This window comes from Rasamsonia byssochlamydoides (genome assembly GCF_041956645.1).
Source record: "Rasamsonia byssochlamydoides strain NRRL 3658 unplaced genomic scaffold VTN77scaffold_2, whole genome shotgun sequence".
Classification (NCBI taxonomy): Eukaryota; Fungi; Ascomycota; class Eurotiomycetes; order Eurotiales; family Trichocomaceae; genus Rasamsonia; species Rasamsonia byssochlamydoides.
This window is the reverse complement of record NW_027192385.1, coordinates 287,223-308,721: the sequence shown is the minus strand read 5'-3', so window position 1 is coordinate 308,721 and position 21,499 is coordinate 287,223. Positions and strand designations below refer to the sequence as shown.

General features: G+C 50.2%; 7 protein-coding genes across 7 annotated transcripts; 4 read left to right on the top strand and 3 right to left on the bottom strand.

The window, feature by feature from the left end:
• Positions 1–302: 302 nt before the first annotated feature.
• VTN77DRAFT_2668 (uncharacterized protein) lies at positions 303–2,678 on the top strand (the record flags this gene model as incomplete). Its single annotated transcript, XM_069418532.1, has 7 exons — positions 303–391; positions 465–816; positions 886–948; positions 987–1,101; positions 1,153–1,184; positions 1,238–2,492; positions 2,539–2,678. The coding sequence occupies 7 exons, from the start codon at positions 303–305 to the stop codon at positions 2,676–2,678; spliced, it is 2,046 nt and encodes a 681-aa protein (XP_069282149.1).
• A 922-nt stretch (positions 2,679–3,600) lies between these two features.
• VTN77DRAFT_2667 (uncharacterized protein) lies at positions 3,601–4,692 on the top strand (the record flags this gene model as incomplete). Its single annotated transcript, XM_069418531.1, has 1 exon — positions 3,601–4,692. One exon carries the CDS (start codon positions 3,601–3,603, stop codon positions 4,690–4,692), a length of 1,092 nt encoding a protein of 363 aa, XP_069282148.1.
• A 740-nt stretch (positions 4,693–5,432) lies between these two features.
• Positions 5,433–7,031, bottom strand: VTN77DRAFT_2666 (uncharacterized protein; the record flags this gene model as incomplete). The annotated part of the gene is made up of 3 exons (XM_069418530.1): positions 5,433–6,092; positions 6,144–6,887; positions 6,942–7,031. The coding sequence occupies 3 exons, from the start codon at positions 7,029–7,031 to the stop codon at positions 5,433–5,435; spliced, it is 1,494 nt and encodes a 497-aa protein (XP_069282147.1).
• A 502-nt stretch (positions 7,032–7,533) lies between these two features.
• VTN77DRAFT_2665 (uncharacterized protein) lies at positions 7,534–8,001 on the bottom strand (the record flags this gene model as incomplete). Its single annotated transcript, XM_069418529.1, has 2 exons — positions 7,534–7,650; positions 7,720–8,001. The coding sequence occupies 2 exons, from the start codon at positions 7,999–8,001 to the stop codon at positions 7,534–7,536; spliced, it is 399 nt and encodes a 132-aa protein (XP_069282146.1).
• Positions 8,002–8,820: 819 nt separating this feature from the next.
• Positions 8,821–10,127, top strand: VTN77DRAFT_2664 (uncharacterized protein; the record flags this gene model as incomplete). Its single annotated transcript, XM_069418528.1, has 3 exons — positions 8,821–8,895; positions 8,960–9,363; positions 9,413–10,127. The coding sequence occupies 3 exons, from the start codon at positions 8,821–8,823 to the stop codon at positions 10,125–10,127; spliced, it is 1,194 nt and encodes a 397-aa protein (XP_069282145.1).
• A 1,274-nt stretch (positions 10,128–11,401) lies between these two features.
• On the top strand, positions 11,402–12,633 carry VTN77DRAFT_2663 (uncharacterized protein; the record flags this gene model as incomplete). The annotated part of the gene is made up of 4 exons (XM_069418527.1): positions 11,402–11,443; positions 11,531–11,549; positions 11,628–11,696; positions 11,849–12,633. 4 exons carry the CDS (start codon positions 11,402–11,404, stop codon positions 12,631–12,633), a joined length of 915 nt encoding a protein of 304 aa, XP_069282144.1.
• A 99-nt stretch (positions 12,634–12,732) lies between these two features.
• On the bottom strand, positions 12,733–21,062 carry VTN77DRAFT_2662 (uncharacterized protein; the record flags this gene model as incomplete). Its single annotated transcript, XM_069418526.1, has 12 exons — positions 12,733–13,575; positions 13,626–15,787; positions 15,842–16,595; positions 16,656–17,026; positions 17,085–17,674; positions 17,730–17,755; positions 17,806–17,858; positions 18,066–18,953; positions 19,008–20,244; positions 20,295–20,563; positions 20,623–20,767; positions 20,826–21,062. The coding sequence occupies 12 exons, from the start codon at positions 21,060–21,062 to the stop codon at positions 12,733–12,735; spliced, it is 7,575 nt and encodes a 2,524-aa protein (XP_069282143.1).
• Positions 21,063–21,499: the final 437 nt, after the last annotated feature.

Genomic DNA, 21,499 nt, shown 5'->3' with positions numbered 1-21,499 from the left:
CATCGTTATTATTCTTGAGCTTCGACTATAATGTGTGAAATTTACAGGTAGAATTATAGGTAATGATCTATAATGTAAAGGGCACTATTTAAGCCTATGTATTGCCTACGTACAGAAAATAACTCAAGGATGTTGTTTCCATTTAAAGTACCTAGTAACACTATATACCTGTTAGCTACCCCGCCCGGTCAGATCGATGCATTGTTGCCTGCTGCTTTAGCTCTACCTGTGAAAGATTCGAATATACAGCACGCGGGATACTAATTGATCATAATCCTTCGAGTAAACTGCCTCAGTGGAAAATGGATCGCTCGGGAAATGGCAACCGCACATTGAATTTCCCCACGCGCGGCCGGCCTCAGCTGTCGTGCACGCCATGCAAAAGACGAAAGTCAGCATTGCATACGCCCAATCTTGATTCAACCCGATTAAATCTACAATCAGAGTACTAAATCATGATGCAGGCTCAAGTGCGACAGGGTGAAGCGAAGGGAGTCGGAGACGTGTGTCTACCCGGTCACCCCAGCGCGCGACCAAGTTCGCGAATCGAAGCGAACGAAAAAGCGTCTCGATCGGTTGGAGGCGCTGGTGATGGGGTTGATCGAGAGTCAAAACCACCTAGATGGTCGAACAGCCATCCAGCAGGAACAGGAGCAGTCTCTCAGGGGAAGTCTGTCCCAGACGATCTATCCCATCGAGAGCGATAGGAATAGGAACCTTGGCAATGGTCGAGTGTCTCATGAATCCCTACTCGACAAGCCATCGATACCAACCTCCAGCTCCTCCACTACTCTCTGGGAGAGTGTCCTGCGAGATGTACGTACCAGTCATGTTTATCTACGGTATCGTACACGCACATCGTACGTGTATACTGACGACTACCAGATAGCAGAAATTAGGTCCTATTTCGAGCAGCATGAGCGGGATTTTCGCGAGCAAGAAATGAAAGTGGAATCCTCCAGATATCCGCTCGCTGACATCAACAGCCTCCACAGCAGCCACGGCGAATGCGATATGGAAACGCTCCTTCCTCTCTTCCCGCGAGACCGGCCGCTGATCTGCTGATTGCAAATTACTTTGGCGTGACAAGCCACGTTAGACGTATGCTCCTGGTCATTTAGAATCGCGAAAGGTTGGCTGATTCATATTTAGCGGTGATACATCCGAAGAAGTTTCTACGAGAAGTATGGACATTCCAGACGAAACCGTCTATATACTGTGCAGCTAACCGCGTCAGTATGAGAAATTCTGGAAGAATCCCTACGACGTGTCGAAGATGTGGCTTGGCCTGTTGTTCGCGATCATGCGACAAGGAATACGTGTCAGCAAGGCGAATGGCATTGACCTGACGCCCTCTGTCGGTGATGCGGACGAAGCGATGTCCCTGTTTCGGACACGCACAACTCAATGCCTGGCATCGTCTGACTACTCCAAGCCCACGATGGAGCAGCTGGAGACTCTGGCCGTCCATCTAGAGGCCGAGTTCACCAGCAGTCCCGACTCCCAAATCCATGTCAGGGTCTTGATGGGCAGCGTCGTCCGCCTGGCGATGAGAATCGGCCTCCATCGCGAGCCGAGTCTCTTTCCAGAGTTCACACCCTTCCAGTGCGAGATGCGCCGGCGGCTGTGGCTTGCGGTCGTCCAGAGCGATATCTTCATGTCATTCCAAGTGGGGTTGCCAGCGATGATTCCCAAAGGACAGCACGACACGATGCTTCCAAGGAACCTGCGAGAAGATGATTTCGACGAAGATTCCACCGCGCTTCCTCTGTCACGACCCATGAACGAAGTGACCAAGATATCTTTTTTTATCGCCAAAATGCCGATGCTCGAAGTATTTGCCAAGACCTCTTCCCACATCCTGGACATCCACCCAAATGATGCGGACGTGGCGACGTTGGAAAGCGAATTGTATGCCGCCAGGGATGCAATGCCCCCGTACTACAAGATGCGTCCGCTGGAGGAATCCATCCTCGATCCTCCACACGTGGTCCTGGCGAGGATGGGCATGGACCAGACGATGCACAGTGGGTTGTGCATCCTGCATCGACGACGGTTGCCTCTCGCGCGATCGAACCCGCAGTTCAGCCATTCGCGCAAGGTGTGCGTTGATGCCGCCCTGACGTTGCTGAGTTACCAGGCAATCCATCACCGTGAGACGGCCCCGACGGGTCGATTTGCGGGGTACAAGGGGATGGCGACGTCCGTCACGACGAATGACTATCTCCTTGCTGCGATGCTCCTGTGTTTGGATCTGCGGCTGGCCCTGTCGGGGCCGACGCACCCTGCGTCGAGTGATGTGAGTCTTTGGGGGATGGATCGACGGGAAGAGATGATGCAAGCGTTGGAGACGTCGTATCATGTTTGGAGAGATTCGAAGGACACGTCGATCGAGGCGTTTCGAGCGAGTGAGGCTCTGACCGTCATGCTGAGTAAGGTCAGAAGTGACGCCCCTCATCAAGCGGTCGTTCCATCTCTTAGTAGTGAAGATGGTAAGATACTCCTCCCAGTGGAAATGATCTTTAACTAACTCTACAGTGATCATCCCAGGCGACAATGTCGAATTACCGTATAGCCTCAGCCAGCCTTTTTCAGAAATGGTCTCTTCGCCGAATGAGATCAACTGGGCAAGTGCATTAGAGAAAATCAGCCCGTCTGAGACGAGACTAAGAGGCTGATGTGCGATCTATGAATACCGCAGGTCGAGTTCGACCGCTTTGTGCATGGGAGCATTAATTCTCCTGCTGGTGCTTGACCTGAGGAAATGCAGATGGGTATACGTATGTACAGAAGAAAATACCGACATGAAGATGATGTGGAATCTCGCACATATGTATATTCCTATATATAATATATACTTACGCAAATTCCTACGACCATAACAGCATTCGCGATTAAGTAATTATCTAATCATGCTTGATCTAAATCAATCAGTCAGTCAGTTACATTATTATGCAGTATAAAGTCGTGAATATATCCCCATATCACTATTTTACGTCGTATTGTGTACTAACCCTATATGATTGATACATGCATGGCCCAACATTCCCCCGAGCGGGACGCAATGTCTCCGACGGATGATCGAATGTCTCCGCGCCTCCACCTTCAACAACTCTCCTGGTACCTAGTTGCCTTCCTATCGCCTGTTGCAGGTCTTTTCAAGAGTTGTTTCGATTCTTTTTCAGAGAAACTAACTTTCTTATCGACTAGATCGTGTGTTGGTCAATGTTTTTCTCCTCGATACGGTCCATCGACGATACAAGATGTTGACGCGCGGAGAGATTCTGATTCGTCTAACTCGGCTTCACCTACAATCAAGCTGCATATGGGTACATTTGTACTGTAAATACGGATACTAATATTAGCAGGCAGGGAGGGGGGTATTTATACCCTGTTGAAGACCTTGTCATTGCATTGTCATTGCCATTGCTATTCTATCTCGACACCAATTGAATTGAATCGACGAGATAATAAGAAGAGTAAAGGACTGACGGACATACGTCTATTGTGGCTCTTTTCATTTCCACTCTCACTGGACATTTGGATATCTTTTGAGCACTTCCCTAACCTGACCTGAATTGTGTTAATTTTTTTTTCAACATGTCAAAGAAAGTCCAGAAAGTCCTCGTCACCGGCGCAAACGGCTACATTGGCGACGCCGTCGCCAAAGCCTTCAACCGCGCCGGATGGGAGACGTACGGGCTGATTCGACGAGCGGAGGACGCGCTGGACCTAGCCCGGCACGAGATCCATCCGATTGTCGGGTCGCCTAGTAGCCTCGCCTGGCTGGAAAAGGATGCTCATGCTGTCTTTGATGCCGTCGTCTCCAACACGGAAGACTTCTCCAACTATGCAGGCCACTTTGCAGACGTCCTGGCGATGCTGCGCGAGATCGGGCGACGGAGCCTCGCCCAGGGCGTCCGTCCTCTTGTCATGTTCACCAGCGGATGCAAGGACTATGGCTGCACGGCGAGACATGGCGATCCCTATCTGGCGCCTCACACGGAGGAGAGCCCGCTGAATCCGCCTGAGCTGCTCATCTCGAGGACGGAGATGACTGTCAGGCTGCTGGATGGGGATCATCCATTCGATGCTGTCGTTCTCCGGCCGACAACTGTCTATGGCTATGGATCGAGTTATTACGGTCCGTTGCTGGCGTATGCAGAGCGGCAGGGCAGAAGTCACAGCCAGGGTAAGAGCCAGGACCAGAGCCATGGGAGTGCTACTGGCATCCTACACATCAACAGCCACCCCAACACCATCATGCACGGCACGCACGTCGACGACTGCGCCGAAGCCTACATCACGCTGGCAGCACATCCAGACCGCAGCGCAATCAAAGGCCAAGCCTTCAACATCTCAAACTCGAAGTACGAAACAGTGCAAGACATCGCCGAAGCAGTGGGACGATCATACGGTCTCGCCGTGGAATACCATCCTCCCGATGACGACGACAGGAAGAAAGAGATCAAACCCGGCACGGTCGACGCCGTCGTCGCATACTCGCAGTGGGTGTCGTCCGCCAAGCTCCGCAAGCTGACCGGATGGACGGAGAAGAGGCCAGCCTTTGCGGAGGGCCTGGAGAGGTACCGCCTTGCGTATCAAGCCGCTGTCCAGGCGAAGGATCGGATGATGAGGGTGCTGGCTTTGATGGATGCTGCAGAAGTAAATCAGCAAGTTAGTAAGATGTAGTCTGGTAGGAGGGAATGGATGAAAGGAAGAGAGGAAGATAGATAAATGGGCAGGATAGAAATTGACCAGACCAATTCAATCAATTTAAGTACTTATCCCTCAATAAGCCAATAAATCCAGGGGAGAAAAAAAAAACATCAAAGAAAAAGAAGTCAAAAAAGGAGAAAAAAAATACTCGTCGTCAATTCTCAATCAATCCTCAATTTTTCTTCTTCACCACTGCTACGTAGTCTGGTGGGAGAGACTGTGGATGGATGAAAGTAAGGTAGATAATAGTAATCAATCAATTCAATCAAGCAATCACTCACTCAACCAATCCAATCCAGGAGAAAAAGATCAAAAAACAAGTTAGTTAAGAAATAAAAAAAAGGCAACTCATCATCCAGTTCAAATCCCAATTCTTCTTCACCACAGCACTGCTGTATGTACCTAATCACTGCATCTCAATACCCTCCCCCTCCCCCTCCCTATCCACACCACGATGACCAGTCTGTGTGGAGAGAGATTCATGGACATAATTATATATATATATAATGAAAAAATCCATTTTAAATTCTTGAAAATACATTCCAGAACAGTACAGTACAAAGTTAGTTATTTTACACATAGTAAAGAAGTGCAGGCCCAGTTGATAGGAGAACAGCCTGGAAGATAGATAGGTGTCACAACGCCATGCCATGATTTTTCATCTGTAAATGGCATCATCCCGAATCATATTCAATCTTTGTATGCTGCCGCTGTCACTGCCGGGCCTTCAGTTTCGGGTCGTTCTTTGACAGCCACGCTCGCCCTGCCTTCTCTTTCTCCGCCTCGAGAAAGCGCAGATAAGCCTCCCGTCGTGCGTGGTTTCGCTCCTCCCGCTTATATTCCTCTTCCGCTTGTCGCCTCTTCTGGTATTCCTCCGCCGTCTTCAGATCCCTCTGGCTGAGGCGCGGCGGTAGCGCCGGCGAGCCATTCGCACCCATCGGTGCCTGTCTGCTGTACCGGTTCACCTTGTCCGTCAACTCTCGCTTTGCGCCTGATAAATTCTCCTTCACTGAGTCCACGATCCTGTCGATGAAGCTGACCTGGTTCTTGGTCGCTGCGTGCTCCTTGGTTGCCTGTGTCGCTTCAGCCTGGACGTAATCCTCGATCAGACGGAGTCGACGGCTGCCCTCCGCGCCTTCGGCTGTTGCCTGACGATCTCTGGCTAATGGAGCAATTCCAGCCCATCGGCGGAAACCAGGAGAGTTCAGCAGGCTGGTCTGACCCAAGGAGAACAGGCCCGTCGTGACAAAGTAGAGCTGCAGCGAACTCGGAAAAAACGCCATGAAGCAAAATGAAAGCGCAGGTAAACCGTAGAGCATCATCCTACCAAGGGCCGTGCCTTGGAATTGGTTCAACCCCGCTTCTCCTCCTTTCTGCCCAGCCATTAGCCGCTAATCGATCGTCCTCTGCAGCGACGGACATACCTTGACGGTGAGATACATGAGCACGGTGGTGGCAGCCGGAAGCAAAAAGTAGGGATCGCGGACCGTGAGATCGGCGATCCAGCCCAGCGATTCCGCCGCCAGACCCGGCACCGGAAGCGAAGACATGCCGTTCACGACTCTGTAGCAACCGAAACCAAAGGGAATCTGGAGTAAAGGGACAAAGCTTTTCCAGGCCTTGATATCATGCTCTCGATTCAGGTCTTGCAGTTCTGCTCGTGCTTTCATCATCTCTATACTATTCCCGGTGCTTGTGTGGTAATAAATGCGCTCTCGAATCGAGTTCGACCTCTCCCGAATAGCCAGGATCTTGGCCGCATTATCTGAGGCCATGATGGCTGGTTTCAACAGAGCCAAACGGACCAGCAGGCCAGTAGCGACAATACTGGCCCACCAGGGCAGGCCTGTCCAGATGTGAATGTGTTCGATCGTCCATTCCACCATGGAGGATGGGCCCCAGCCATAATCCAGGCCCAGTTCCTTCAGATATCCGACATTCTCGGGAATTTGTTCAATGTCTAGCGGCGAGAGGTCTGCTATATTTGTCGACCCAGCCTGGGAAGCGGCGTCTGCAGGGGTTGCGCTGGTGGCTGCCGACGATGTCGAGTTGAACCGAGCAAAGGACAGCCGGGACGCGGAGGACACGGGTTTCCAAGAAGCATTCCCCCAAACCCCTGTTCGGAGGGAGACAGGATTCCGGAAAGACCGCGAGGCAATGGAAGACAGCTATATCCAGTCAACTTCAACTGCACGATCAATGCGGACAGCAAAGGAACAAACCGATCGGCTGGAGCGGAGAGGCGCGGTCAATCGCGTGCTTGCCATCCTGGCAGCCGTGGCCGACCTAGTCAGGCCTGTGCCGCCCAGCATTGTGACTGCCTGATGGCGAAGCAATTGTGGACGAGGGTGCAAAGCGACGAGTCGACGACAGTCAATTGAGAGCCGTGATTGTCAGATTTCGATTCTTTCATCCGCATTTTTGGCGAGCCAGTTTTCTGCCGGGCGGAGAGCATGGTCACCAATCAGAAGAATATTCTCATTATTACTACCAGAGACCTGTAAGAGCTGGACACGTGAATAAGGCAGTCTCTTCAATGTTTTGCTTCATTTGAGCCACGATTTCAGCTGATTTTAACATTTCAACATGTTGGTGACACCGGAGAATTCGTTTACGCCGAATTTGAGACATTCACCAAACGCCGCCCAATAGATGTACCTCACTCTATGTACAGTACAACCAAGATAGTGGGTTCAAAAGCCGAACAAAAGAAAAACTAAACAGGCATCATGACACCAGAGTGCATATCTTCCAGTAGGATGGTTGTTCCATATCTAAACTGAGTAATACCGTGTTGTCCCGCAGGGCCACTATTTATTCCAGCGACATTGCGTCTTGCAGGTTGGCACGCGGGGTCCTCCTCCTCTCTGAGATATCTCTCATCTCAATGCCTGGTCCTATAGGTGTTGTGCGTCGGTATGTAGGAAAGATCTGACGGGACTGTTAGTATCAATTTCAGACAAAAGATGGATGCCGGGTCCAGCAGATTTAAAATCCAACCTTGGTATTAGACCATCCTAGACGGAAAGCCGCCTCGTGTGCCAGTAACTCGCCCAATCCCAGCATGAGCCCGTTGACAAAGGGCAGGAGGAGGTTGATGGCCGCGCCGCGCAGAATGCTCCACAGCGAGGGCGGTTTGTAGAGGATCAACGGAGAGCTGGACGTCGACAGCGGCGAGGATGAGAGTTCATTATTAGCGGAATAGTTTTCAGAGTCGGAGGGCACCGTCATAGCCGAGTCGTAGAGCTCGATCTGCGAGCCCGAGGGGTTTTCCGATGTCATTTTGAGAGTGCCAGAGGGAAGGCAGGCGGCTGAAGGATAACAGCAAACAGAGGCAGACAGCCGAACGAATCCCTCAACTAGGAAGACATGCAATGGCTGATGCAAAGAGTCTGGTTTGTTGTACTCCGTAGGCAACTACTACTCTTGACGACGCGCAGCTCAGCCTCTTCGCCGCGGAGGTTGGGTATGAACATCACGCTTATGTAAGCCGCATGAGCAGGAGACCTGTGTTTGCTTACACAAATTACAGCGTGACGAGGAATTATCTTGCTATCTAGTAGATTTAGAATCCAGACCAGTATAAAGTCGACTTGTTTTCAGAGTTCAGAAGACTGGGGAATGTCTGGTCTGGTCTCAATTGCTCTGTTTACAGTGCCTAGAATTTCCCCTCCTGTTTGTAGTCTAGAAGCTCCTCTGTGCATTACATTGTAAAGACCTGTTCTTGAGATAGTTGAAACTGATTGCTCGTGATATCAAAGTAGATGATATCAATCAATAACAGTCATATTCCCTAAAAATACTGGTATATAATGATCCAATGTGATCACTAACTAAAGCCTTCTTGTGAGGCTCGGCGGGAGATGCTTGGTGGGATGACCAATCAGGCAACCGTGACGTACGTGACCTCTTGTTGTTATTCTTCAACTCTCTTCACAACAGCTCTTTAGCGAGCATACATCTGCAGACATCTGCAGATAGCACCTCTCCCTTCCATCTTCCTTCCGATCCTTTCTTTTACACTTCTTCCCTCACCCCTACCCTCTGTCGTCTGTCTTCGCCCCATCTCAGCCAACCCCGCCCGACTGGATCAGCTCCAGCATGGCGTCCAACCCTACAGACCAAGATGAGATTGTCTCCCAGTTTTGCGCCATGACGGGGACCCGTCCGTCGGAGGTAAGCTACTTGCGATACTTAAGCATCAGTACTCAAGCATCACATACTAAAATTGTGCATACAGGCTCGCCAGTTCTTGGACACGAACGAATGGGACCTCGAAGCTGCAGTGACCGAATTCTTCGCAGAGCAGGATGAAGCACTACAAGAGATGCATACCGGCGGCGGACGACGACTCGGATCGGATGAGCCTACACACCAGCCCTCCGGCGGTCGCACGCTGGGAGGGGCTCCAGCTCCAGCTGCCGCCTCTGCCTCTGCCGCTGCCCCGCGCCAATCCTCCCAACCGCGACGACCTCCGCAGAAGAAGTTTGCGACATTAGGAGACCTGCAAGCCGCTAGTGGTGCTGGCGAGTCCACCGATGATGATGACGACAGCCAAGATTTCTTTGCTGGGGGTGAAAAGTCGGGCCTCGCCGTGCAGAACCCTGATGACATCAAGCAGAAGATCTTGGAGAAGGCGATGAGGTGAGTATAGTCTCGTTGAGTATGGAGTATTCTTGCTGACCATGAATAGGGCTCAACCTCCGCCAGCAGATGAGCCCAAACAAAAGAAAACGTACTTCACCGGCACTGCTCGCACCCTGGGCGGAGATGACACCCCAAGCCAGATCATTCGAGACCCCAATGAGGGCCGACCGCAACGACCACCACGAGTTCGCCGGACGCTGCACTTCTGGGCGGATGGCTTTTCGGTGGATGACGGCGAACTGTACCGGTCGGATGACCCTCGGAATGCAGAGATTCTCGACGGCATTCGTCGTGGACGCGCCCCTCTGTCGATTATGAATGTCCAGCCGGGCCAGGAGGTCGATGTCGAGATCAAACAACACGAAGAAAAATACGTGAAGCCCAAGCCAAAGTACAAGCCGTTCTCCGGGCCGGGGCAGCGATTGGGAAGTCCCACGCCGGCCATCCGAACCTCTCAGGCAGAAACTCCCGCTGCAACTACTGCTCCAGAGCCGCCGAAGCCAGATGTGGACGAATCACAGCCGACAGTCACTCTGCAGATCCGTCTTGGAGACGGCACGAGACTGACATCACGGTTCAACACGTCGCACACGATCGGGGACGTCTACTCCTTTGTCGCAGCCGCCAGCCCGGCCAGCCAGGCCCGGCCGTGGGTGCTGATGACTACGTTTCCCAGCAAGGAGCTGACAGAAAAGTCGGCGAAGCTGGGCGACTTGCCTGACTTCAAACGGGGTGGTGTTGTGGTGCAGAAGTGGCAGTAATCAGCCGCATGTTCTCTTTACCTCAGCTTGACTGAAACCTGGGCAGTATCATGGCCTTCTATCTAGATTAGATACCTAACACGAAAAGTTTGCTGGAGTCGTATGAACTCGGCAGGTTTACTAAATGGAATGAGATTTTTACCACGTCTACGGAGGACATCACTCAGATTGATACTTTACTAGCAGGTGTCTATATATGCTTCCAAGATTCAGCATGGGTAGATAGTATATTCCTGCCCAGAGACACACTCTCTCATCTGGACGGTCAGATAGATATCTTGAAGTAATAGAGGTAGCGAGTGACGCTCATGCTCCAGAAAATATGTGTTTTTTTTTTTTGACAACTTACAACTTTTGAAAGGTGGTGTCACTTTGAGCGAGACTAATCAGAGATGTACGGTACAATACTTACGATAAATTAATAAACAGTGACTATGAGGTTGATTAGGGAAGTCAGGCAGTCACTTACTGTACATATACTGCAAGATGGTGAGTTACCTATCAGGTAAGGATGGCACTCTCCCTGCTGCTTTCCAACGTTAACCCCTATTGAAAAACTATATTGTATTTATCACCTTAGTATGTATGTACATACAGTACATATGTGATGTATGTGTGCAGTGTCAGCGCCTAGGAGTTCTAGGTGGAAATTAGCCAAGCAAGTCCCCAAGACAAAGCAAGGAGATGGAGGCCGATCGGCCGGGCTATATTGGTTTTTGGGGCTTAAAATCAGCATGTTTTTTCTCATCTGTAATGACATATTCTTGATATTTCTAATCACAGCCGTTTCTTCATGTCAATGACATTAGGAGTTCTAGCCTGATCAAAATTCAATCGCTTTTATGGCCTTCGTCGACATAGTATATATTATCTGCCTCCAAGGAAGGAATCACTGCTCGTAAGGCGGCATGGAACTGTCTACCTAGGTAGGTAACTGTAAGGGTACAGTACAGACCGAGGAAAGTTTCAACACCTTGAACATACCTAGTATGTATATTTATGAAATTTGCATACCATGACATTACCTTCGGATACCTACACCTAGGTAAAATACGGCATGGCACGGCACGGCACAGCACAGTAAGTTCTAAGGTTACATATATTAGTCAAGTAGGATGCATGATGGATGATGGATGATCTTTTATAGTCCATGTTTACCTTATTTCTTAATTGAACCCCTCTCTCTCTCTCCAAGAAAATTCCAATCTTCATCTCTGAATCATCACCAGACTTCGCTTTTCTACGAAAGTTCCTACATTACAGTGACTACCACGATGAAGATCCTCTGTCTCCACGGACGGGGTTCCAACAATGAAGTGAGTGCCTAGTGCACCCCTAGGTCATCATTGACAGACAGACGGTTCTCTTCTATCGTATCTTACTAACTCGTTGTGTTTGAACAGATCTTCCAGGTGCAGACAGGTATGTCCAGTACATAGAGTACATAGGTCCTAGCCAGCCTAGGGTTAAGATCTATTGATTTAATTTTCTTCATCACAGCGTCTCTGCGCAGCGACCTCGATGATTTCACGTTTGAATTTGTTCAGGGGACGGATCTGCATACGGAAGGTTGGTCTATCTACTATCCACGACTAGATATATATATACAGTACATACCTACCTTGTCTTCGATGACGAATTTTCGATCCTATCTTAAAGATGGAATTGTTATTATGAACCACTGACTCAATTTCCTGCATGCTGAACTTATTATATTCTAGGAAACTGGTCCCTCTACACAACCATGTTCTCCAACCTCCCGCAATACGGTTACTACAACCCCCTGGTCCCATCCTCCATCATCGAAGCAGAGGACCACCTCCTCGAGTTCATCAAAGAAGAAGCATCTTCTTCATCATCAGCAGCAGCAGGCTACTTTGACGGCGTACTGGGGTACTCTGGTGGAGCAGCCTTTGCCGCTCAGGCATTCATTAGACACAAGCTCCAAAATCCACCAGACTGTCCGCCCTTGTTCCGCTTCGCCGTGTTTATCAACGGGGGAACGCCGTTGAAGGCGTTTAGTATTAATGACGTGTCTGAGGTTAACAAGCAGGATGGGAGCTGGGACTCGAGCTCGTCCGCGGCAGAAGAACAACTCAACAGAGAACTGGTCGCCAACTTCCTTCGACCATCCAACCTGCGCGCTCGCAAAGGCGAAAATCTCGCCGACGCAGAGGCGGCGATCGCCTCGCGGAAGAAGGAGATCGACAAGTTACGGACTGGCGTCCTGGCCGATGGCAGGGCATTCATCGCGGCTGGAGGAGAGGCCGAGGTCGGAGTGACACGCTACGACAGCGAGCGGGATGGCACGCTGATCGACATTCCAACCTTGCACGTGCGATGTCCCCATGAAGAGGACCCAAATAATGGATTGAATTTGCTGAAGCTGTGTGAGCCCTCGTTGGCCAGGGAGTATCATCATCCGTTCGGCCATGACTTTCCAAGAGGACACGTGGAAATGAAGAAGATCGCTCAGTTGGTTCGGGAGACGGCGGAATCCGTATGAAATGAAGTATTTAACTCTATAATGTCCAGGAAGAGTGAAAAATTGTATATATAGTATAGAATACGAATGGTTTGTTGTAGCACACTGTCAACAGTCTAGCTACACCTGCACCAACTTACTCAAACGCGCCACCTTCTCACTGAACATTGCAATGCTGCTGGTCCCCATAATTTCCAGCATGGGTATTTCAGCCTGCAGCGTCCTTGCAAGCCACGTCCGAAACTCAGTCGCGACCAACGAATCGACTCCGTTAGAACTGATCGACTTCCCCGGATCGATATCATCCACCGCAATGGAAAGCTGTTTCGACAACTTCAGGCGCACGCTCTGGCATACAATGGCGACGGCTTCTTCCATGGAACTTGCAGCACCCAATTGCACAGCGACGGAAAAGAGTGGATCTTCTTCCGTGCCCTGCATCGTCGCCATGCTCAATTCACTATGCAGGTGCTTGAAAAGGGGATAACTCATGTACGTGGGAACTGGGATGCCTCGTTGGCGAAAACTGGCGGCGGTGCTTAAGCCAGACACGGTCTGATATGATGATGATCTCGCTTTTGGATATCGTGGATCGAGATGGTACTCGATGATGGCGTGAATCTCATCTTCTCGGATGGAATCCATTACTGCGGAAAGGTTCGAAATGATCCTGACATTGTCCTTGTTTTCTGCCACATACCCAACTGACAGAATGCGGCCGAGGTCGATACTCGTACCAGCCAGTCCCTGGGAGGTTCGATACTGCGCTAAAGCGTCTTGGTAGGTGTTTCCAGCAGCGTAGTTGGCCTGGCTGCGGTTGCCCAGGACCCCGGTGGCAGAAGACAGGAGCAGGAAGAAGTCCATGTCCGTGGGAAGGACTTCGTGCAGGTTCCAAGACCCTTGGAACTTGGGCCGAAGAGCAGTCTGGAAATCATCAAAGGTCATGTTCTCAAACATAGCGTCCTAAGCATGTCAGCATAAGCCTGACTGGAATGATTCAGCTGGAATCTCACCTTCAGCACCATTGATCCTTGGATACATCCCTTAATCGGAGCAAACGACCTTCTGCACTCGTCAATAACCGATGAAAGCGCTGCCTTGTTGGCCACGTCGCAAGCAAAGACATGAGCCTGGCATCCCTTCGCCTCCAACTCGTCGACAAGCTGCTTTGCCGCATCAGTCGCAGCACCAGATCGGGACAAGAAAATCAGGTTCCTGGCACCCCTCGAAACCATCCAGCGACCAATGCTTCTTCCGAGACCTCCCAATCCACCCGCGAGCACGTACGATGCCGCACTGTCAAATTGCAGCGGAGATAACTGATCCGGAACAATAGGGACGACATCCTCAGGACTGGGTTTGAAGACAATCTTGCCCATACTTCGGCCGGATTGCAAGGATCGGAACGACTCTTCAATCTGGGTGTAGTCAACAACCTTCGTCGGGGAAGCCAATTTGATCTTTCCCTCAGCATACAGCCGGATGCTCTCTGCAATCAGTTGTCCGAGCTTCTTGGGCTTGTATTTCATGACGGTCACCAAGTCAACACTGGCCATGACCATCTGACGCAGGAAAGGATTCAGCTCGATTCTGCCGTTAGCCTGGGCATCCCTTTTGCCTATTTCAATGAACCGGCCGAATGGGGCCAGGCAGTCCCATGAGCGACGAAGAGCATCTCCGGAAAGTGAATTCAGAACCACGTCCACACCGCGATTTTTTGTCATCCTCATGACTCCTTTGTAAAAGGATAAATCTCGGCTAGAGAAGACATGATCCTTCCTAATACCATACTCTTGTATCAAGACATCTCTCTTGCTGGGAGTAGATACCGTGACGAAGACCTCTGCACCAACCAATTTTGCGAGCTGGATGGCGGCTTGACCAACCCCTCCGGCTGCCGCGTGGATAAGAATCGACTCACCCTTGCTTAATTTCGCAATATCGTAGAGACCGTGGATTGCAGTTGAGTAGACACAAGTTAAGCTCGCTGCTGCTTCATAGCTCACAGAGTCTGGAAGCTTTGCAACTACATCCGCAGACGATCTGCCAAAGGTCTTGAAACAACCTCCGTCGGCCAGGCTATTCATAAACACCACACGATCACCGATGTTGAACTCATTGACCGCCGAGCCTAGCCTGGTGACGACTCCTGCAGCTTCACTGCCCATGTCAGCAGCAGCATGCTCGCCCATGGCAATGAGCACGTCACGGAAATTGAGGCCGGCAGCCTTGATTTCCACTTCCACCTCGCGCTCACCCAGTGGCCGATACCACACCGGATCAGTCGCGAAATGTAAGGCACTCAAGGACCCGGGGGCGGACGTGGCGAGCGTGACCGGTCGACCAGCGTCACCAAGGGCCTGCAACTGCGCTTCTGCTGTCGAGAACTTGGAGTGAACAAAATGGTTGACTTCACTCGCGTCAAAGAGCCGGTTCGTCAGAATAGTACCGTCCTCATCCACCAAATATTCGGCATTTTGCTTCTCACTGGGAATCCCCTTGAGAAATTGATGCTGAAAGACCGTCAGGATATGTTCCAACAGTCTGTCATTATTGGATAGCTGAGAATCAGACACTGAGAGTAAGACCAGGTTCGGAGAGTCGACATCTCTCTCCCACCGGACCGTTCGGAGGAGACCGGTGACAAGATTTTGCTCTGGATGGCGCTTAGGATCGCCGGCTACCCAAAGGACTCCATCAGACGTCGCCAGCAGGTGCCTGACGCTGCTGTATGTCTTCTCGTCGAGGTCTACAAATACTGGCCGTTCCAGATCCAGCACGGAGATGCAGATGTCATTGATCAACTTCCTTTCCGTCAGATCAAGATAATTGACAACTTCACAATCTGCAAGTCCCAACTGAGACACGAGTTTCCACCTTAGAATAGAGGCGAGGGAGTCGTCGGCGGGAGAAGAGAAGGTCACAATCAGAGTCCGTCGTCGAGGCACTTGAGTACTTAACTCCATCGTAGCAGCCGATGAGATGATGATACTGTGTCCATGCAGATCGGAACACTCTCTGTCCCATAGGCTGGTATCAATTCCCGAAAATCCAGACTCGCGAAGCACCACGTCCCAGTCTGACTCCGGGACGGAAGGAAACCACTGGCGATTCGGCTCAACGCTCAACCACCATCCAGGTAGTTGTCCGAATGCCAGAGGCAACCATATGAAATCTAATCCCGTCAATTAAATTCTGTTCGAAGTATTTATTGAGAGACTAGACTCACCTGGTCGAATGCCCTCATGCATGATTAATCGACCACCAGGCTTCAGTAATGATCGGAGATTGGTCAGGGTCTTTTTCAAATCTGCCGTTGCATGGATCACATGGCCCGCTACGATGAAGTCATACGATCCAAGATCGAGCCCTTGATCTTTAGCCTCTTTTTCGATGTCAAATGTTCGAAAGTCAAGGATATTTGTCCATCTCTTGAATCGGTCTTTGGCCTTCTCAAAAAAGGCAGCGGATACGTCCGTGTAAGTATATCTCGCAATGACGGAAGAATCAACCGTCGCATTTTCTTCGTTCTTGCTGGCGGCACGTGGACTCAGGGTTTCCAGTAGTGGTGCAGTCAAAGACCCTGTCCCTGCTCCAATCTCAAGAATGTTGAGGTCCACATTGTTGTGATATACGATCTCCAAGTATGCACGGAAAAGCTCAGGCAGGTTGCCGGATTCGGCAACGTCACTATACACCTGATTGAGAATATTATCCAAGCCAAACATGAGGTGAAGCGGATCCACTTCTTTCTTCAGGACTCGAGTGATGTTCTGGCCCATGCGGACGAGCAATCTGCCGTCGGCACTGTAATCCGCAACGTGGCGATAGAGATCTCGTTTCAAATCTTCATTTTCCTCATATTTCTTCCACTCAGCGAACGATAGATGAGGAATCAAACCCTTCTGGAGATCTTCTTGTTGCTTCTTGCACCAGCCGAAATACTTCCGATAGTGACCCTCAAACGCTTCAGAAGAGTAGTCCTTTAGTTCTTTCAGTGCGTCTGTGACAAGAAGCACGGAAGCCAACTGTAATCTTTTGACCGAGGCTCTGTAAGCGTCGTTTTCCGCGGTAGAGGCAAGGACAACGTCAGAAAATCGAGGTGATTTCACCAAATCAAGATCCGGTTTCCACTGGACAGTATGACAGAGCTTTTTTGCTTGACTCGTTGCAACATCCGACCCAAGAGAAGTTACCGAGAATCCTTTCACTGACAGCCGTTTTTCATCGAGCACACCATCCCAAATGGTAATGTCGCTGTCAAATCTTTGGAACCCTGTCTGCCGCGTCGTCCCAAAGCCGCGAAATCTAGAGCCAGCAGTGCTATCTATGTTGGCTGAAATCCATACCTCTTTTATAAATGTGGGCAACATCGGAGCCGCTGGTGTCGATTTCTCGATCAAGTCCAGAATAGCTGTGGGATTCTATTAGCTTCTACAGAGATACGGGTGCGTGTCTTTGCACGGACTTACCTGCGACGGAAAGGTGCATCATACTATCCATCGTCGATGGATGAATCAGATGTGGATGAGTGAAGTTTTTCGGCATCACTTTTGACACCTCTGGAACCCTGATCCAGGCTGTCGCTTCGCCCTTTCCCTTGTTGACCTTCACGTCATAAATATTCTGGAATAGAGGTCCGAAATCGAGACCAATGGTAGACAGGTTTTCATATGAAATGGTTGCCGGTGTTTTGCAGAGCTCGAAGCTGTCGATCAAGAACTTCTTGGACGCCAGCGCCTCCGAAGCATCTTCCAAACCACAGTCGATTGGTCCAGCAGGTGTCTCGTATTCTGTAGCAATATAACCCGTGCAATGCTCGATCCAGTTGTCTCCGACAGGGTTGTAGCTTGAGACGCGCCACCTTCTCCAGGTCTTTGATGTTTCTAGGCTGGAATCATCCTTTGCGGACATGGTGAACTTCGTCTCGATTCCTTCTTTTGTGTCGGGAACGATGAGTGCACTCTTGATTGAGATGTCTCGGAGTTGAAATCCCATAAGCTTGAGACTGGGATCTGCAATCTGTCGTGATGCTTCAATGGCCATGATGACGTATCCAACTCTGGGTAGTCTCCATATTAGCAGCAGCCCAACTCATTCGACCTGCTATCGCTTACCCAGGATACACAACGCTCCCCGTTACCTAAAGTCATTAGCAACTAGACATGGGGTTTCATGCGTGGTGTAGCGTACCATATGATCTCCCAACCAAGGATTCTCTGCAATCCGTATGAAATGACGCCATGCTGGTTCATCAGGATTCCAATCAGCCACAGGTGCGCCAAAGAGGTCATGTCTTGGAAACTTTCTCAATCGAAAGTTTCTGCTTAATCGGCTCTCACAAAGCGTGGTCTGGCCATGATTAAAAACATATGGAGGCAGTTTAGTTAGCATTTTTGGAATTCTCGATTTAGACCTAGGAGCTGTGTTAACACGGAGTATGTCTATTGGACATCCTCGAGAAGATAACGCGCCCAAAGTTCTCAGAATAATCTCAATGCCAGGCGCAGTGCGACTCAAGACATTTGAATAACCGATCGCAACGGGGTCTGTCTTCAAAGCTATCGTATCCTTGATAGCACTTTGAAGAGCAGAGTGCGGTCCAATCTCAACAATTTCATTCAGGAAACTGTTTCCAGCGCTGGTAGTGACGCGTGAAGTCTTGGAGCCTTGGAAAGACATCCCTAATAAAGCATCGGTAAAACGAACCGGAGAGACCAAGTTATCGACCCAGTACTGTGCAGTTAGAGGCCCGTCGATGAGCTGGGCGGTGACCGTCGAAAACATATCCACCTTATGAGATTGAGAAGGTATCTCGGTCGAATGCAAGCTCCCTATGAGGCTCAAGTATTCCTCTGCCACCTCTGTCATATGAGCTGAATGGTAGGCCGTGGTAACATTTAATTTGCGAGCAAAGACTCGATCTTCGTCCAAGATCTGTTTGAGAGCGTCGATCTTCTTCTCCTCTCCTGACACGGTATGGTTTTTTGGACTGTTGAAGCAAGCAACGATCATCTCACCTGCATGGTCAGCATTAACACGGCGCATATATCGGCGGAGGTCGTCTTCCGCCAATCCAACAGCAAGCATGGCCCCATTTGCTGTGACCTTCTCGGACACCAGACCACGATAATAGGCTACTTTCCATGCATCCTGGCGACTTATTTTCCCAGCGCAATATGCCGCCGCAATCTCACCCGAGGAATGGCCGACAACACGGGATGGAAGCAGATTCCAACTTGAAAGTAAGTCAACCAGGGCAACCTGGAGAGCGGTACATGCTGGATGGGCCAATGATGGACTGTTGATCTTAGAGTCTGTCTTTCCTCGAAGAAGCTCCTCTGTTGACAGCAGTCAGTGTCCGTAACTCATTTCAGAGGCACGTAGAATCTTACCAAGCAAAAACCATGGACTGCCGAGAGATCGCATATAGTCAGTTGCGTCACTTAGGCTCTGTCTAAAGACTGGGTATACAAGGAGCTCGCGACCCATGGCATGCCACTGGGCACCTTGTCCGGTGAACACAAAGCCGACTTTCGGCGTTCCCCTTACCCGTACTGGTTTAAAATGCTGCGCACCATTCGACAGACTTTCAATGAGAGCGTCAAGAGAGCTTGCCATGAAATAGCTTCTCCAAGGAAAGACGGTGCGCTTGCTGGAAAGCGTGTAGGCTAGATCGTCCATGAAATCGTGCTCGTCTTGGCTGTCCTTTGGAGTAAGGGCCTTGAGATAATCGGCATATGCCGTGGCAATCCGATGGATGCCATTTTCATCAAAGGAAGACACAGTAAATATCCAGGGAACCGGAAGCTCCTGTTGCGCTTCATGGTGAGAGTTGCCGTTCCCAATCGAGCCATTTCCACTGGTAAAACCGTCAACTGCAATATCGACAGATGTTGCATGGTTTGCCGAAAGACCTCGCGATTTGAGGTAGTGAAAGGCGTCTTGTAGAACGGCATGACCGTTTGTTCCGGAAAAACCGAAAGAGTTGATCGAGATCTGACGAACTCCATGGGATGGCCATGGAATGGGCTGCAAAGGCAGTTTCAGGTTCCATTCGTCGATTGGGATTTTCGGGTTCGCTTTTTCGAAATTTGTATTTGGTGGAATCATTGCGGATTCAAGAATCATAACGGACTTGATAATCCCCGCGAGTCCTGACACTGACTCTGTATGGCCAATGGCCGATTTGACAGCGCCCACGACGAGTGGTGACTTTCTGTCTCGAGTCTTGAAAGACTCAGCGATGGCTCTGGCTTCGATAGGGTCACCGGCAGCTGTTCCCGTAGCATGAGCTTCGATATATGTTGTCTCACCAATGTCAAGACCGGCGTTCGTGTACACTTCATTAACGAGCCGTTCCTGCGCAGCTGCGCTTGGTAATGTAATACCAGGTGTCCGGCCATCCTGGTTCACTCCAGTGGCACGAACCACGGCTCGAATCATGTCCCCATCTCTCAGAGCAGTTGATAGTCTCTTCAAGACTACAGTCGCCACTCCCTCACCACGCGAGAACCCGCTCGCACGATGATCAAAGCTGTACGACTTGCCATCTCCAGCGAGGAAGCCATGGTGGTCCAGATTGAACCAATCGGTAGGGAACATGAGGACATTCACACCACATATTAGCGACTAGTGAAAATCTTAGCCGATGACACCAAGGGAGAGGAACGAAGGACTACCATTTCACATTCGTGATTCCGCAAACTCTGGGCACCCAGGTGGAAGGCGACCATGCTGCTCGAGCAGGCAGTGTCCACGGTAAGACTTGGTCCCTTAAAGTCGAAAAACCAGCTGATCCTCCCCGACAGGATAGAATCACTCATTCCCATCGGCTTATACTTGAGCTTTATCTCCGGATCGGAATTCAGGAGCTGCATGTAGTCATGGTTAAAGCTACTGGTGAAAACGGAGGTATTTGAACCGGTTGCTTTGGCCAAGGGAATGCCAGCTGATAAGATCAATTAGAGAGCGTTGGATCCTCTGCACAAATCCTAGACAAATACATACCATTCTCCAGAGCCTGATACACGTTCTCCAGGAGGAGTCTCTGCTGAGGATCGAGGGACATGAGTTCAGTCTTGGTGATGCTGAAGAACTGATGGTCGAACTCGGCTGGATCCCCTTTCAGGAAATGGCCGCCTTGGACGTGAAACTAAGGCAGTGTTAGAACGGGCTTGGAAGGAGCAACAGAAAACATTTCATGCACGTACCGTTCCACCATGCTCGACGTCGGGATGGTAATGACCGTCCATGTTGATTCGATTCTCTGGGAACGGGGTCATCGCTGAACGACCTTCCATCAACAGATTCCAAAAGTTTTCGTTGCTATCACCGTCCTGCGGGAATTTACAGGCCATGCCGACGATGGCCAGGGGCTCTGTCTTGTCAGCCATTCCATTGCTCCTATCATTTCCGCCGTCCGTGGACGATGTCGTGTGAGTAGCCATCGAGAACAGCACTACAGAAATCTTGAGGCTGTTGAGGTAACGCAACCTGAGCAGAAAGACACTGCCTTTTGAGGGTGGGCCAGTACTTAACCAACATATATTGGCAACGTGATAGTACAATTATATAGTGTGAGTATTGAAAATTACAGCACAATTGATCAGTCATCGTATGGTAACGGATCGCAGGTAAGGTCTGAAGATATCCCTCACAGGGATGAAGGGTGCAGGTGGATGTCACATCTTCAAGTCGGCAGAGCCGATACTGACTCGATCCATCGTCATCTTTCCGTTGGTTAGGTTTTAGTCCTGTGCAAGGTGTTGGACTTGATGCAGAATCATAGCAGACGCGACTCCGTAAGAAGCAGAAGCTGATTGGCTTGATAACCAGGTACACAGCACTGTCTTCGCTGTAACGATCACACGGAAGAGATCTGCAG